Genomic DNA, 18,658 nt, shown 5'->3' with positions numbered 1-18,658 from the left:
GGAGCAGAAGGGTTGCCGAGTTGGGTCAAGGGGTTGCAAACAGCATCTCAGTATCGACACGGTAGTTGTAGAACAAGCAACTAAAGGCGAAAGAAATCTGCTAGTTGCTATATCCATTATGAGGCTTTCGACAGCATCCCACATACCTGACTAATCGATGTCCTACGTCTGTATCGCATCGATCGCAAACTAATTAAGTTTTTGGTGACAATCATCATCATGAGGATGCTGCTTGGATATCTTCGTTCCCCCATAACACCTTAAAAAGCGCTGTCAATGTCTTTCTATTCTATCTCCTGACTTAAGGAGCCTTCAAGTCAGGGAATTCCTTTCACCAACAGAAGGGGAGACGAAAAAGGGAGTTATTAATTGAAGGCACCCGTTGCCATTCGGTCCCCGCACCGACCGAACTCAACCTTTTCCACAAAAAGAAGAACCTGAACGTAATGCACAACATGACTTCATCTGCCACCGCTTCCCAGTTTCCCTCTGAAAACATTGTCTGGAGCAAGCCCCTCTGTGTCTGTATAAATTTTTTAACGAACCTCATCCCACCCTCCACAAGAAAAAAACGTGTGATCGGCGTCGTCCATCCCACCATTGCAGAACACACAGCCAGGAGATTGTCCCTTCTCAATCTTGTGGAGGTAAGGTTGAAAACCTCCATGCTCACGCGATCCACGTTCAGAAATTGCAAGAATTTCTACGCTACGACGTCGGAAACGCAAACTAACGTGGAAAAGTCGCGACTGGGAAACCCCGACAAAATCGCTGAAAATTGAAAATTTACACCACCCCTGGGTCGTAACTATGACGAAAAATGCAAAGTGGGTGGATTGCTGTGGGGATACCTTGTTCGAAAGAGGAGATAACCCACGTTCAAGAGCAAGAGTGCAAGAGTTTCCACGATATAACGTCGGAAATAGGAGATAGTGTGCAAAAAGTCGTGACTTGGAGGCGGTCCACGATCAGGAAATCCAAGAATTTACACGCTACGATGTCGGCAACAAGAGATATCGTGGCGAATCCAAGGCTGGGAAGTCCTGGAAAAATCGCAGAAAATTGGAAATTTCCACGAGCGCATCTGGAAACCGATCTGGAAAAAGTTCAGAGGCAAATATGGACTACTATTTCCAAATTCCGAACGCAGCGGATGAACCTACCTCTTGACATCGGAGGTAATGGCATGCTTGACGTGGCAGCAAAACATCGACTCGCTGCGCGCTTATTTTTATTATTATTTGTAAGACAGACTGTGACTGACTCCGCTTCACTTGAAGGATCGAATTTTTAATACTCTGAGTGGAGTGAAGCCGGACCAAGAGCAGATCAATGCATTTGTCGAATAGATGACTGCGTGTTGGGCAGCTCTTTGCTGAGAAGGAGGGATGTGTGGCATTCACGATGGCGTGTTCGCGACCACCAGTGCACAATGTGTGGTTCGGCGTTAGAGACATTGGACCATCCACGGTGCAATACATGTACAGGCATAATGCTGTATGTAAGGTGATTCATCAAAACCTTGCATACAAACATGGGCTGATCACGGGAACATATCCGGTTTACCGATATAAGCTGCAGGCTGTACTTGATAGTTTTGGTTACAGCATGTATGTATTGGGACCGGCAAGTTCTGCAATTGATCGCCACATTCCTGACGTGCTATTAGTTGACAAGACGGGTCGCTCCGCGTATATTATTGATGCTGCTATCACCCATAATCGCAACATTGGACGGAAATACATGGAGAAGAGGGTGAACTAAGAGCCACTGGGCTACTGGCTCAAGAAATCAAAGAAATTTGGTGTCTCGAGCGGGTGGTTGTAGTTCCTATAAATTGTCAGCTACAAGTGTTAATTACCCACGACTTCCCTTAATATCCTAGGACTTTCACACAGTCTGGTTCAAATCATCCAGAAGTACACCATTTTGCATACGTGGTCGATGTTGCGAGGAGTTCTCGACGAATTCTTCCATTAACCTACCACCAGCGCCCCATTTTCGTTTAGTTAGTTAGTTAGTTTAGTTATGTAATTGGGGAAGCCGCAGCTCCGAGCACTCAGGCCATTTTTAGGCCCATTGTACTATCCCCGTAAAAACGCCGCTCTAGTGACCCTAGGCTCCTTTACAAAGATTTTCGCTTGCCGGCAAGAGTCCAAATTTCTCCACTCGGTTGCGTGAATCCTTGCAATTTCACCCTTCAGAGTAGACTTGACAGTAGATTGTCGGATTCCAAGAGCTGGTTCTGGTCCCACCATTGTGAATCCAAACCCTCGGCGAGCCAGTCTGTCAGCCTCCTCATTACCGGCGATGTTAGAGTGCCCCAGCACCCACATCAGGAATGTTTCGTTCAGTCGGCCAAGTTTCAGCAACACTTGATTACAACTCCACACCAACTGGCTTGATATGTTGTTGTCATTTAATGCTGATAATGCCGCCCGACTGTCGGAACAGATTCAAATGGTGCGACCCCTCCATTTTTGTCACAGACATTCCTCTGCTGCCAATGAAATGGCATATATCTCCGCCTGGAATATGGTCGTCATTTTTCCGAGGGGTCGGACCAGTTTTATAATCGGATTCTCCGAGAACACCCCTGCGCCCGATCCATCCTCCATGACTGACCCGTCGGTGAAGATTATTAGGTAGGTTATTAGATCAGCATCAGAGGGTAGGTGAGAAAAGTGCAAGAACTACTCAGTTTTGCAGATTACTCACCGAGGAAGCTATCACCACAGCTGGCAGTTAAGTATAAAATACAAATCCAAAAATGAGAAGAAGGAGAAACTTAAGGTCCAGTACTGATAAGCGGCGGGAATCGTCTCACTTGCTCACTGGGTCGGGCTCCCGTAATTTCCAGCACGGCGTCGAAATCGATAATCGTCTAGGCGCCACGATGCCCAGAAGCATTGCTCCGTCTGCTGCCGCTGTTTCTCCACAATCTGTAGCGACCACTTCAGCAGACTCGCATAGACAACGGATGAATTGGACTGAGGAAATAAACCTCTTTATCATCCGCTCCCACTACGAAAAAAAGGCCGGGGTAGATACAACATCTTACTGACCCTTATTGCACCAGAAATTCTTTGAGGATTTCCTGCAATTCGCGCACGTGAGTGTGCAGCCAGTCGCAAACTAGTACCGCTTCATTACTCGCAGCGACACAATCCCGCCCATCATCAGGGAACGTGTTCAACTTGAGATCATCATGGAAACTAGTGACCAAGAATTAATAGGTTCAGAGTCACATTCTACATCTGACTGCCGTAGGACAACAGATGCTCTTTTTTCAGGCTCAAAGAAAGTGGATTGCTACCAACCTGCACACGTGCCTACCCAGGAAAATTTCTCACCGCCGCTATCAACTGCCAGGTTTTACGGGGAGAGATTGATATTGTCGGCGTTGTGACTCCTCAACCAAGTTCTAGGCACTCTGTGTCCGCTAATTTTCAAAATTTAGTTTCTTTTTCTTTCGTAAACTAAAAATAGATTTTAGCAATTCCAGGTAATGAGTGCGAATAAAATCGGCCCTAAGCGCCGCAAAACCAACAACAATGCCAAGCGTATTAACGACATTTCCGAGGATGACGTGGGGCCTGAGTTACCCATGCCATCCGATGGCAATGACTCTGAAAAATAGCACCAAACGTCAACGCGCTCGACGAAATACGAGCTAAATACGATGATGTACTACGACAAAATGAGAATCGGAGTACTTAAATCGAGCTGCAGACGAAAACGATCAGCGAACTTAGCGACACAGTGAAATCCCTGCAATCTATACTGGCGACAGTTTTTCCCACTATGAATGTGGGACAGCACGTCGTTGACCTGACCAAGCCAACGGAAGTACCAGTTGACTAACCCCCACTGAGCAGGCCACATCAAGCAGCAACTTCGCCATCCCTTTGAACGCGGGAGGAGCCCGCAAGTGCGCCAAAAGAGGTACCCGAAGGAGAAGAGACGGGTCTTGAGGTCATCGAAGAGGAGTCACAAGAAGACCCCTTCACTTTCGTTTGTCGGCGGAAAAAGCCCAAAAAATAACAGGTGAGTGCTAAAAGTGTAAGTATTCCCCAAGTGGTAAGTGTCACCGCCTCCTCTGCTAGTGTCTTAAAGGGCAAAAAGGATAAAATTCCTCTAATTACGGAACATAATATTAATGTTCCACAGCTACTGAAATCCCTAAAGGGCAAAGGCCTACAAGCGACCCTAAAAACACGAGGGGTGATAGAACCCTCATTTTTGCAGAGTCCACATTTCTGCACCATGCCAACATGTTTTTGCTCATTAAAGAGCAAGGTCGTGGTGCCACCACAAGAATCCCTCCATCCCTTACAACGCAGTTCATAATCATCCGCGGTCACTATAGGAAAACTGAACCCGAAGAAATTATGGCCGAACTCACTTCAGAGTACCCACTTCTGAAAGTTCGCTCGGTTACAAATTTTGTGACCAAACAAGATAAGGCTCTCCACAGGGAGAATCCACCGGTCCCTATAAAATCTCAATCCGGTCCTTTTATAGCCAACTTCGAGCACTCCCAAGATCCAAGTGAAGTCTTCAAAGTGAAGTACATCCTTCGTCAAAAGATTACCTTCGAAAAGGTCAAACCAGTGGAGGAAGTGCAGTGTTACAACTGCCAAAACTTCGGTCATATGGCTCAAAATTGCTCGATACTGCACAGATGCGTTAAATGCGCAAAGAGCCATCCACGTGAGGAATGTTCAAGACCTACAACGGTAGTTCCGCACTGCTGCAACTGCGGCCAAACTGGGCGCCCTGGAAGCAAACAGTGACTCAACTTTCACAGAGTTTGACCAGCCCAGGCAAGTCATACGCGCAAACTGCTAAGAAATCTCTTCCCAAAGCAGTGAATCAAGCAAACGCAAGCAAGCTCTCGCTTCTGCGTCCAACAAAAAGCAGCGTCAATTCGCGGCGATAAAACTTATCCTTAACTTATGGAAATAAGTATTGTCACATACAATTCCACGTCCCTGATCGCACACGCCCAACGTGCCACCCTGTCTCACTGCGGGAATTACCTACCTTATCCCTAAAAGGGACACGGTGCAGGACCCATCGGACCCAAAATTGGTGATCTCAAGAATGCTTGGCTGTCCATATTCCTGCGAAGGGTGAAGCTGATATTGAAATCACATCTCTCGGGGAAGAATAAAATAAGCGCATTGAATGCATTCGCCATCCCTTCACTGGCTGTTTGTAAGACAGAAGGTGGGCTGACTCCACTTAATTTGAAGGATCGAACGGAAGTACGTAGAGAAGTAGATGAACTTTGAGCCACGGGCACGGGAGATCAAAGAAATTTGACGTCTCGAACGGGTGGTTGTAGTTCCCATAATATTGTCAGCTACATGTATTGTACCTAAATCCCTAACGGCTTCCCTTGATGTCTTGGGACTCTCACACAGTCTGAATCAAACTATGCAGAAGTACACCATTCTGCATAAGTGCTCGATATTGCGGGGAGTTCTTAACTGATTCTCCCATTAACCTACCACCGGCCACCACCATCACCAGCGTATCTTTTAAGTAGGTAGGATCGTCCGAACCTAAATGCTTGGCACTTAATGCTACTAGTATTAGTAGTATGTCCAGCGAATTATATAAAGGAGTACTTAACATCTGCGAGCCGCTTAGGTCACGCTGCTCCCAGGGCAGAGGTGAGGCAGCGTCTGACGATTTGCCTCTGCCCTGGTAAGAAACCGTCAAGGCCGTCATCGCCTAATATTTTTAAAGTTTGGGTGCCCTAAACGAGGCGGACCAAAAAAAAAGAGGTAGAAATTTGCTCCTCATTTGGTCCGGTCCAGCATCAAGTTGATGCGGACTTAGGACCCCACAATTCTCAAAAAAATATCCGGCATTTGCGGGAATTGTGACAATTCAAAAAAATTATAAAATATAATAATAAAATATGTTATTCGTCGTCCGAATTATGATTAATTCATTTCAAAATGCAGCTGCCTCCCTTTCGGTTTATTTCAAGGGAATAGGGTTTTACCCAACCAGAGACAATCTGGAATCAAAATACATTTTTCTGTCTACATTTATATTCGTTTCCGGTATCTATCCGGAAAAAAATATGTTACACTTCCGAGATTCCAAAAGCACCGAAGCCATCGAACCACCAATCTACCATACTCGTATTTGCACATCTGATTATCTAAAAAAATATCTTTGATAGGAAAAATACAAGCACGCATAGCACGTCACTCCAAATAATATTGACTTGAAACCATAATACGAATATTTTTGTATTTGCATTCATGTGATTCATATTTTTTTCAAAATTGAAGGTTTATTTAATTTTTATAACATCTACGTGTATACGTACCCAAAAGTCCACCAGATATCGAAGCACATAATATTTAACCAAGCAAATGTTGCCATAAAACTGAAGTAGATGAAAAATGCTGAAAAATAGTAAAAAAAAACATCAAATTATTTATCAGCCCATCATCAAGGTGAAGTTATTATGGAAAGATCCTAGGTTGGACGGTTGGACGACAACACAATTTAATCTTATAAATAAATCGGGTTTGACAGACAGACAGACGGACAGACAGACACCGTCTCGATTCTAGTAAGGTTTTGTTTCACACAAAACCTTAAAAAGCAGATAAGGTTAAACTATCATTTCCTCCTCCTGGTCCTCGCTAGGTACAATACGCTACATGGAGTTTCGGCGGTAGAAACGATTGTGACGTGCTATATACCTACAAGTCGAAAAAACAGTGACCTTCTCTGGCATAGCATCCTTCTGCTCTCAGCAGCTCGCAATAAACCAGACACTCTCCCACTACCATAGTCTAATTCGGGTCCATTATACTTGGCGGTCAGAGAAAGTAGAGGTGCTTAGCCAATCCTGGCCTCCCCACTGTGACCCCGGATATTCATTTAGACAACTATTTGACAACGAACCCGGCGTTTCGATCGGACAAAAAAAGGCACCTATAAAGGATATCTAAAAAAACGAAAGGGTTCAAAAATCGATTCATCTCCATTAAAAATACACAATCAACCGCTGACGAAGGGTCAACCACACCCCTTCACACGTTGCCAATAGTTACACTTGTAAACAAATGTAAGCAAAACAATATGAGCAAAGAAGTCCTTGGCAGAAGGCCAAAAATTACGGTAATCAAAATCCCAAGCTAAGGTGTGACTACCGTGTCGAGGGCTGAATGGTCACAGGGGTTAAGACGTGGTCGTGAACGGTGAACTCTGGGTATCAGGCAACCCCCAGTTTCAATTAGCCTTGTCTCGGCAACAAGAGATCGACTTACTTTCCCCAGTAAAACCAAGGCCATGGCAGCCAACTATGACGAAACTAAAAACCTAAAAAAAAAAAAAAAAGAAACCAACAGCACTTTGATCATGGATCGTCATGATTAAAGTGAGTGAAAGGGCACTGAGCTCTTCGATGGGGAACCTGAGTCTAGACTCAGACTAGACTCTTCCAGCGAGAACCAACCCTATTGGGAACTAGTCCTTAACGGACAAACCGAAGCAGTCCCCTTCTGTCAGCATTCCTGACCCCGGGCTCCAATCGGCGCCACCTAGTGAGACTTTTTTTTTTTTTTTGGGAGTAGGGTAGGTGAATGCGTTTACGCACAGAGTGTTAGACTCCCACAACAGCACGCTGGGGGACTACCTACTAAACACCTCCCTGTCATCAGAGAACTAGCTTGGAACTGTTTGACACATTACTTCGGGCTAGCCCTCCCGCTCTCCCGGCTTTGGGAGCCTTCAAGTCAGGGAATTTCTTTCACCAACGGGAGGGGAGGGGAGGAAGGGAGTTGTTAGTTCAGGGAATCCCTTACCTTCCGATCCCTCTGCCGGTCGAGTTCAATCTTCTTCGTAGTAAGAAGAGCCCGAACATAATGCGCAATACGATTGCAGCTGCCAGCGCTCTTCAGCATCTCTCTGACAATGTTGTCTGGAGAGAGCTCCCCTGTGTCTGCATAAAGCTGCTGGCGGAGGCCGTCCCACCTCTCGCAAGAGAAAAAGTTGTATTCAGCGTCATCCGCCACTCTATTGCAGAACACACAATCAGGAGATCGCGCCTTCCCAACCCTGTGCAGGTAAGACTGAAAACCTCCATGCCAACTTAGAAGTTGGGTAAGGAAGTAATCAATCTCACCGTGCTTTCTGTTCAACCATGGGGCTAATTTGTCGATGAGCCGCGCAGTCCACTTGCCCCTTGGCTCATTTTGCCAAGAAAGTTGCCACCCGTTAAGGATGCGTTGACGTTCTTCACGGACAACCACTTCTCTTAAATTTTCGCTCTTACGGCGATAGATAGCTTTGCGCTCCTTGGCAAGAAGGGCAACGGGGATCATTCCCGCAATCACCATCACAGCCGGTTCGGAGACGGTGCGATAAGCAGACGCCACTCGCAAAGCTCCCCGCCTCCCCTGCACCTCCTTGTCAAGGGCATCAGCCCATACCTCCGCACCATAGAGAAGGACGGACTGCGTTTCTCCCATGAGGAGACGTCTCCTAGTTGATATAGGGCCGCCGACATTCACCATTAGCCGACTCAAGGCCGCGACTCCTGCGGCAGCCCTGTCCGCGGCTGCTTTGATTTGCTCGAAGAAGCTCATCTTCGAGTCAAGCATTAAACCAAGGTATTTAATCGCTGATTTTGGCTCTATAGTCAACTCGCCGATCGATATGGGACGCAAGGTCGGGATTCTCCTTCTGGTCAGAATGACTACTTCGCTTTTTTTCCAACGCAAGGTTGAAACCGTGAGCAGTCACCCATCCGCTTACCCGTCGCATCAATATGCCAAGTCTGCTTTGCGCCTGTGAAACAGTGCGTCCAGCAACAAGTGCCGCAACGTCGTCTGCATAGCCGACCAGGCGCGATTCTTCGGGCATATCGAGTCTCAGCAGACTATCGTAGGAAGCGTTCCAGAGGTCCGGCCCTAGGATGGATCCCTGCGCTACTCCCGACGTGATTTCCATCCTCCTCTGGCCCTCTAGCGTCTCATAGAACAGGGAGCGGTCTTTCAGATAATCCATCAATATCCGCAAGAGATAGCTTGGCACGTGAAAGGAGTTCTCTAGTGTGCCTAGCATATCTGTCCATCTTACGGAATTGAAGGCATTTCTGACACCAAGCGTTATGAGGAGCACTATCCGTCGAGATCGGCGGCTGTGTGCCCCGGCTCGATTAAACGCATCTACGATCTCCATAACAGCATCCACTGTAGATTTCCCTGTTCTAAACCCGAACTGCCTTGCGGATAAGTCCCCGGCAGCACGGATCGCTTCAGCGAGTCTACCCCTGATGAGCTTCTCGAGCACTTTTCCGGCCGTGTCAAGTATACACAGCGGTCGGTATGCAGACGGGAGCTTCGGATCTCCTTTACCCTTACTGATCAACGCGAGTCTGGCCACTTTCCAACGACAAGGAAAAATGCCCTCCTTCAAGCACGCGTTGAACGCTTCGAGCAGCAATTCTGACCGTTGACGGAACACCAGTTTGTAAACTTCCGCCGAGATGCCATCAGGATCTGGCGCCTTCCTGTTTTTCATAGTGAGAACCGCTTCTTCGAGTTCTCCCATTGTGAAAAGGAGGCAACCCACGACGCTTTCCGCGCTATTTACATCAACCCGTACAGGGTGTCTGGGGAACAATGCCAGCACAATGCGGTCCATCTGGTCAGTGCTCAATATGCAGGGCTTCCGCAGAGCCCCGATTTTCCGAGTGACAAACTTATAGCCAAGTCCCCACGGGTCATCATTCACCTCATTAACAAGATTTTGCCAGCCGCGGGCTTTGCTTTTATTTATAGCGCTGCGGAGTCTCCTTTTTGCTGATCTATATTGAGCCTTTATAGCACATGCCTCCTCGTTGGCGTACAAACGTTGTGCCAAACGGCGGAGCTTATGACACTCCTTCCGTAGGTCGGCAATTTTCGCCGTCCACCAGTACATAGAAGGCTTGTCGCGCCTGGGGCCTCTCCGGGGCATGGAAGCCTCACACGCCGTCGTTATCAGATTCATCACTGAATTTACGACGGTATCAGCTGCGACACCACCACCCCCCGGAATGCCAACCTAGTGAGACTAAAGTCTTACCTACGGGTATCTGTCTTCGGGCAGAAAACCGCCACCGGAGAAAACACTACCCCCGGGTTGTGCCACTGTTGAAGGGAAAGGATCATCTGGGGCATCTGCGAGTAAGTGCGAACCAAAGCAGCAACGGTCTTTTGACGATCCCAACTCATCGGCTCAAATGGCTGCAAAGAAGGCTCGGCTAGCAACGGATAAGTCTTCATTTGCAGTCCAGGCAATCGAAGCCGATGGTTGGGTCTTGTATGACGACACCAACCCTTCCAGTTATGATTCAGAGCAATATGAGAAGCTTCGGAGGGAACTCCTCCTAGCTGTAAGGGTTACGTTGTAATCACCACAAAGGAAGAATGGTCGATAGATAGCCACCAGTCTTTTGGGATTACAGACTTAATAATCTCCACCGACAGGTCAGTCGTGGAAAACGGATAGGGGCCCCTGCACCTGTTCTCGGGAAAGCCGATTATGGAACTGGCTTGACCTCTCGGAAAAATGACGACCATATTCTAGGCAGAGATATATGCCATTTTATTAGCAGCAGAAAAATGTTTGCGGCAAAAATAGAGGGGTTGCACCATTCGAATCGGTTCCGGCAGTCAGGCAGCATTATTAGGATTAAACAGCAACGACATAGAAAGCCTGTTGGTGTGGAGTTGTCATCAAGTGCCGCTGAAACTTGGACGACTAAACGAAACATTCCCAATGTGGGTGGTAGGACACTCAAACATCGTTGGTTTTTGAAAACTTGGGTGTTTAACCCAAAAAAGATGAGTCCGTGGAGTACAAAAGAGGAAGTAAGTTGCTTCCCAAGTGATCCGGTCCGTCACCAAGTGGATGCGGACTCAGAACTCCCAGCATCCTTAACAAAAAAAAATTCACTTCGGCCTGGTTTAGCTCTCAACTTATGACGAATTTCACTTGAATATAATGCATACCCATTACGGGTTTGCGATTATATTTAAATGGAGCGATTGCCATGTGCCGTAACTGCTCCCAGGGCAGAGGCGAGGCAGCGTCTTATGAGTTGCCTCTGCCCTGGAGGAAACCGTCAGTTAAGTTTTTCGTTCTTTAATGGAGAAGCTGACAGGCTACTTCACCAAGATTCTGAATCCACAATGGTGGGGCCAGAACCAGCTTTTGACATCCAGCCATCTAGTGTTAAGTCTACTTTGAAGGATTCACGCACCTGAATGGAGAAAACTCAACTTCTGCCGTCAGGCAGGGGGATCGCTAGAGCGGCATTTTTATTGTCCCTTAAGAAATGGGACATGAAAACCCTAGTAGAGCTTTTAACGGGACACTACCCTTAAGCTATCACACGAAAAAATCAGAGTGGTGGTCTCGGCTATATGCAGCCAATAAGAGAAGGAAGAAGTGATGGCCCTGCAGTTCGTATGCAGCTGCCCGGCTTCCTCACAACTCAGACAAAGATACCTCGGTAAGTTTTCTTCAACGAAGAGTCTGCGCATTCTATGTTTCTGGAAAATGTTCTCAGATTCGTGAAAGGCTGCGAACGACGTCGGTGAATTCCCCGGGGATAGTACAATGTACCTAGAAAAGGTTTGAGTGCTTGGAACCGCGGCTCCCCCCACTAAACTAACTAACCAACTTAATAAGAATTATTCTCACAGCGAGCAATAGATTTTTTTTTTTTTCAAGCTGTAGAGGGATCCTATAGGAAAAAAGGACCCTATAAGAAAGCTGCAGATCGAAAAATCACTCAAATGTTAAGCTGACCAGCGAAACCAATGGATGGACAAACTTTTGAAGAGGTGTGACTAAATCAGATACCATCAGAGAGAGAATTTTTACCCTACAAATTGCGACTCAAGGCCAAGATAATGTACAGTCCCCAGCAGAAAACCAAACTATAGATTGAATAGTGAACTGCCATAGTAGGACCTTATTTTGCCATCTCGACGAAACCAGTTTAAATCCCATAAAGAGGCTCAACGTTACCGACTGGAATGCAAGACGGTATAACTAGCCTATTCCCTGCGCAGACTGTTTTTTAAGTGGAGAGATGATTTGGCTGCTACACGGTAAATGATGAGAAAAATGCTGGTAATACCAAAATCAACAGTCCACTCTCTTCTTAACGTGGACGACGTTGGTAAAGTTAAACGAAGTACTGGAGGTGAAGCTTTGGATCAATGGCAATAAGACCGAAATCATTTCCCGGAAAAAGAAACCCCCTTCCCCCCCTGCTGGTAATACCAAAATCAACAGTCCACTCTCTTCTTAACGTAGACGACGTTGGTAAAGTTAAACGAAGTACTGGAGGTGAAGCTTTGGATCAATGGCAATAAGACCGAAATCATTTCCCGGAAAAAGAAACCCCCTTCCCCCCCTGCTGGTAATACCAAAATCAACAGTCCACTCTCTTCTTAACGTAGACGACGTTGGTAAAGTTAAACGAAGTACTGGAGGTGAAGCTTTGGATCAATGGCAATAAGACCGAAATCATTTCGTGAACAAAGAAGCCCACTTCCTCGTTTTGACCTGCTATTGACCGTCACGTTTAATATATAAAAATGTTCATTTGAATCTTCAATCGATATCAAGTTTGGATACAAAGTTGACAGTTAAAGGAAAACAACAATAAAAAGCTACTCACCCAATGGATAGCAAATTGTGAATTGTAAATTTGAGTGTTGTATCAAAAACAATCCAATATAAGCACACATCATGCTCAAAGCATGGCAAATCAAATTCTTTCCCGGAATATTTAGTAGTTTTGGTACACATAGGTAGACCAGGATAGTCATCCCCAGAAATACACTGGAAATCATGAGTCCTATAGAGTATACTCGAAATTTCACCAGACCCTTCTCGGAACTGTCGAAACAAAGAAATGCTTCAACCTGGAAATTTACAAAAAATAAAAGAGTTAAAAATTAATTAATTTAATTTTTTTTATAAATAAAAAAAATGTAATATTGTTAAAATAAAAATAAATAAAATATTTAAACTTCACCTGATTTCCAAAATCCGAGAGAGCATTTTGAACACAATAGTCGTTGTTTTTATAAAATAGTTTTTCCGCTGGTAAATACAAGGACCCATCTCTGAAGTGGAAATAGTAAATGTCACTATCACTGTATTCTGGCCGGAGGGGATACTTCGGGCATTTTTGCATCTGTAAAACGCCAAAAACTATAAGAAAAATGAAATTAGTAAAATTAGAGTGCGATAGTGAACAGGAGTAGAAAATATATTGATAGATTGGAAACTCGGTAATCTCCAGCAGAAAATTGCATTGAAACTTAGTCTTTGAAAGAATATTTATCTCTTAAAGAGGATAGTGATCATTGCTGTGGGAGATAGTAAAAATGACTATGGCTGAAAAAGGGGTCAGAACTATCCCAAAAACAAAAGAAGTGACGAAAGGTGACCATATAAGACCGCCTCCAACAAAGTGCAATTCCACTGAAATACCCCATCGACAGACACTCGCACATGCTAACCCGGCTGGCGGGTCCTTTTGAATGCTTCAATCCGTATCTTGCGTTTGATGCAGTGGAATCACGCCTGAATCTCAAAGATTAGACGACTTACGGTTTCGACCAGGACAGAAATGAGGCTGCGTCTGATTAATGACCTCAACCTTGGACGATCTCGCTCTGTCACTTCTCCCGAAGAAACAGCAAGACCGATTGGGAGCAGCATAACCGAAGTGGTTGCTAGATGTGTTTCGCTCCCTTTATATAGAAGAAAAACTGTCTAGCAAATTTGGGCCTATGCCTGTTGAAGCGGAACTACATTGAGGGAGTAATGAGTCCCCGATCTATTTAGTGGCTAACCGGACATATTGAAGAGAAAATTTCTCCACTGTTTTTGGCCCACGGACCTATCTGTTTTGAGCGAGAACATAGACGAATTGCAATTGCGTGGTTTTAAAAATTGTGTACTAGCCCAAACCATCCATGGACCAAAGACAGTGGGCGAAAGTTCTTTTCCAGGTGGTTGGCTCCACCATCAATTGGATGCCATCAATTTCAAAACAAAAATGGATAACAGGACCAAACCAGCTCGTCAGGGCATGCGGAAGCGGAAAAAAGAATAAAAAAGCAATAAAAGGGTGAAGTTCCTCATCTGATGTCTCTTTGTCTCAGGCCTTAACGAAGCGAGGGCCTTTTGAGTCCACCCCCTACCTATAGAGATGCCCTTTTGTCTGAGCTTTACGGGGGGCTAAGAGGACTAGTATAGAAGGATCCTAAAATTAATAGAAGATTGATTGATGAGGCATTGGTTAAAGAAACATAAAGGAACGCCAAGAATTCAAGCTTCTACGCCTAAATAAAAAACAGGAAACTAAACAGAAATAAAATAAAATAATAGCGAATTTGATATGACTACTACTACTAAAAATTCGATACTGCCCCCGCTTCTTCCGAAACGGACTCGAAAAAAAGGAAAATAAGAAGAAGCTTATTTACCCCACATTCTGAAAATCGCTGCTCAAAATATCAGTAGTTTCCTATCATGCCTCTTCTAACCAAAATCGTTGGCAGATAGCCATTGGCAGTTAATACAATTATCCTCGATTTTTTTAAGCTGAGATAAACACAATCACTCCCTAGAACCGGTCCGTTTGCCTTCCTCCCATAAGATTTTCTCTTCAACTCACCGGTGATCAACTAACCGGTAATTGGACGATCTCCCGAAAACCAAAACATCATGGTTGGTTGCTGGAAGGTTTAAGGTTGATGGGTTTCGGGTAAACATTTCGAACCAAATGAATATCCAAGAACGTTAACTTTTAACTTTATGTTGTCGGGATGGGATATACGAGCCAACCACAAGAAAATGAAAAAAAAAAACCTCGATAAATCATCATCAAGCGGATACTACAAGAGGTAAACTACGGAGACTACAAGAGGTAAACGACTCTCAAGAATTTTTGTTTAGGGATTGAAGAGTCCTAAGTCATGCGGACTCATCAGGATTGAGCAGTCCTAGGTCCACATCCAATTAATGTCGGGCCGGACCAAACGGAGATCAACTTACTCCCAGGTTTTTTTGGTCCACGATACAAAACCCTAGGTCCTGCTTGACGCCTTTTAATTTTTTAATACTTCGGTGCTAAGCATGAAAAGAGGAGTCCATTGACCAAAAAATATGGGAGTAAGTTACTCTCCATTTGGTCCGGCCCGGCATCAAGTGGATGCGGACTTAGGACTCCTCAATCCTGAAGTCCGCATGACTTAGGACTCCCCATTCCCTAGACGAAAATGCTTGCTTTCCTAACTTCTTCCGCTTTTTGAAATTTACCCTGGACCTCTGCCATCAGTCGAGGACTCCCATCCTAACATTCTCCGGGCCAAATTTTTCGGTGATAAGATTTTACCTAGAGTTTCCACTAGGTTTCTTCTTTCTTCTATTATTCATGGGCATTTGGATGCGGGCCCTGAATTTTCAGGGACCCCATTACAATTTTGGCAATCAGGTGAGGTATCCAGTTTAAACCTGTCCAGATATTCTCCGATGCCCGTGAAATTATAATTGATCTTCCACTGGTTTTCCTTCAGCCACTCCTCGATGGCACGAGTCAACCTATGTGTACAAAGAACCCTCTTTGGGTGGTCCTATCACTGTTGCCAGTTACCAATGAATGTTTCTCATGTCGTTTACCAAGATGTCAGACGGTCCTGAAGGGAGAACAACCCTGAGCATGCCCTTAGAGCTGGCTTTCTGTAGAACACACTCAGTTTATGTGCGTTAAATAAAACGGTCAGCGCTGTTCCTCAAGCTGGAGCTGCATACAGTAAGATGGAACTCACCAACCTGGCTATAAGTAAGCTTGCAAATATGCTGCCGCTGTAAGTCTACACAATATTGATTACTACGCATGAGTACAGCTCCGCATCTTTAAGATACTTTGCAACCACCACCAATGCTATTTCGTCGGCATGACCACCTCTAGAATTAAAAGATTAAGTACAATATTGTACATGATGTTCCGCAACAGAAGGCTCAGTACAGAGCCCTCCGGAATACCCGGACAGATAACGTACTCCTGGAGTCTATCGTCAGTGTCATACCAGAGCCTCCATTCTCGCAACAAGCTGTAGGTAATAGCAGCAAAATAGATAATAAATTGGCCAGGGTCAGTACCATATTTGTTGGACTACCTTTTCCGTGAATTGCATTTCCAGCCAATAATGACCAATTTGATGGCATCAATGGTCAATGTGGCTTTAGGGAACCCATATTGCCTGTCTGAAAGGCCTTCGTGGATCTCAACAATCTGAAATAATTTATAGCAAATCACGGCTACTACTACAAATACCGGCTCTAACATAGCATAGGATAGTTCATCTGGATTTCAAACCAAGCTATAGGACCTTTTTCGGTATATGGTCAAGATCCGGAACTTTACTGTCGCCTATTCTACCACAGATCTCCAGCAGCGCATTTATGGTTATTACTGAAATTGACCCTATCCGTACCCCCCTCTTGCTTGCGGCAATAATCTTTGGATGACTTTCAACAAGAGGGTAGGGCACGTGGTCTATGAAGTGTCGCGGGAAGCCACGAGCCAAATTGCTGAGCTTCAGCAGACCGTGGCAACCCTTACGGCGACCGTATCCAAACTAGTAACAACAGTAGGAGCTTTGCGTTCGAGTGGTAGGTCCCGAAATTGGCGATGGGCTAGTCGTGTGTCGGGGACCCCATCGAGTCCTGCAATTTGCTGGTATCACCCCATCATTGCCGACAACGCAAAGGAATATATCAACCCGTGCATGTCCACGGCTTCAAAAAACTGAACTCGTTGGAAGCTCCAGCAGCGGCTATCCAGAACGCAGCTCCACGCCGCTTAACAATATATGCTCCCTTGAGTAAGCGCCATTACATTGTCGGTGTCGTGGAATCACAAACTGTTTCCGCATCAACTTAGACTAGCGGCGGCAAACTCTTCAACCATATACACTTACGACTGCAGGCAAGTAGTACTGAAAATATAACTCTCATATCTTCTCGAAGGTGCATCTATTATCGTCCCAGAAGCTCGCTGTTACTAAGAAGAAATTCAACACACTTTTAAAGCAGGGTATTTGCATACACATGCTCCTAAAGTCAAACGGCGAATGGAGATCACGTGGCAATTACAGGCGTCTGAATGCTCAGACCATTCCAAGCTGCTATCCTATACCACTCATCCACGACTTTGCACATAACCACGCTAACTGCCATGTTTTCACGACCTTGAACTTAGCCGAGGCGTTCCATCAAATCCCTGTAGCTCCAGAAGGTATTCCGAAAACGGCAGTATGCACACCCTTGGACCTTTCGAATTCACACGGATGCCTTTTGGTCTGTGTAATGCGGTGCAAACTTTTCATAGGTTCATTCACTCTGTCCTACAAAACCTTATCTTTTGTTTCGTGTGTTTGGATGATGTTTTAGTTGCTTCTTCGTCAGTGCCTGAGCATTTGGAACATTTGGAATGAACTTTTCAATGTCTCCTTGAGGCCGGTCTTGTGCAAATTTCTTCAACAGCAGGTGAAGTTTTTAGGCCTTATGATTTCCCCTGAGGAAACCAACCAGATCCCGACAAGGTTCCCACAACCTTAAACGGTCAAGGATCTGCTAAAGTTTTTAGGCATGTTAAACTTCTATCGTCGCTTCTTGCCCAACTTCACGCGATCCTCAATGCCTACTAGTCTGAACCCAAAACCAAGGACTCACGAGTGATTGCGTGGTCTACAGAGGCCGACGACAACTCTCGGGCGCAGTACTCTTAGAATTCCCTCAAACATCCTCAAACAATGCATCCCTAGCCGTATTCGTCGATTCCTCCGACGTCGCAGTAGGTGCTGGCCTTCACCAGAACCAGATCTGGTTGCCGTCGAGCTTCTTTTCTATCAAATTGAATACAACTTAACAGAACTACAACACTTAGGATCGTGAGCTATTAGACGCGTACATGACAATAAAGTACTTTCGATATTCCCTAGAAGGCAGGCCGTTCACAATGTGCACGGACCACAAGCCTCTTAACTTCCCTTTTAAGCAGAAGCCCGACAAAGCGTCCTCTCGCCAACTCCGACAACTAAACAAATACAAATTTACGGCTCAGCCTGCTACTCTGTGAGACCTCTGAAAAGGGACCTAGCCCATATTTTCCAGCTGCTTTTCGCAAGGAAGAATTCCTACCATATACGATCTTGCGCACCGGGGCATTTGCAGGCATTATTTCTGGTCCTCAATGAATAAGGATGTTATCTCCTGGGCCATACAGTGCATCACGTGCCAGAAGTGTAAAGTTACCAAGCACGAACAGAAAGAAATAGTCTCATTCCCTCGGTCTACAAAGCGTTTTCAGAGGATCCACATAGACACGAGATTCGCGTGGCTTCAAGTATTACCACACAATCATCGATAGGTTCACGAGATGAACGCGGTGAAGAAATACCTCTGGCCGAGATTTCCGCACATATGTGCACCGAGCCCCTCTGTCGGGAATGGATCCCACGCTTTGGAGTTTCGACCGAAGATATTACTGACTAGGGTCTGCAGTTCGAGTCTACCCTGTTATCGGAGTTGGGCGAAC

The 18,658-nt window shown here is 45.5% G+C and overlaps 1 protein-coding gene across 2 annotated transcripts in view; it reads right to left on the bottom strand.

The window, feature by feature from the left end:
* The window catches only part of LOC119652618 (G-protein coupled receptor Mth2), a 75,825-nt gene that overhangs the window by 26,479 nt on the left and 30,688 nt on the right, over window positions 1–18,658 (bottom strand). Inside the window, exons 2-4 of one of the 2 annotated variants that reach the window (XM_038056861.1) lie at window positions 13,079–13,257; window positions 12,719–12,965; window positions 6,353–6,431 (exon numbers count right to left, since the gene is read on the bottom strand). In XM_038056861.1, coding sequence (XP_037912789.1) covers window positions 6,353–6,431; window positions 12,719–12,965; window positions 13,079–13,257 — 505 coding nt within the window. The remainder of the gene's footprint in view (window positions 1–6,352; window positions 6,432–12,718; window positions 12,966–13,078; window positions 13,258–18,658) is intronic. The other variant, XM_038056862.1, reaches the window with a different exon arrangement.

The sequence above is a fragment of the Hermetia illucens genome, chromosome 3, assembly GCF_905115235.1.
Source record: "Hermetia illucens chromosome 3, iHerIll2.2.curated.20191125, whole genome shotgun sequence".
Lineage (NCBI taxonomy): Eukaryota > Metazoa > Arthropoda > Insecta > Diptera > Stratiomyidae > Hermetia > Hermetia illucens.
This window is presented reverse-complemented; position numbering and strand designations above follow the sequence as displayed.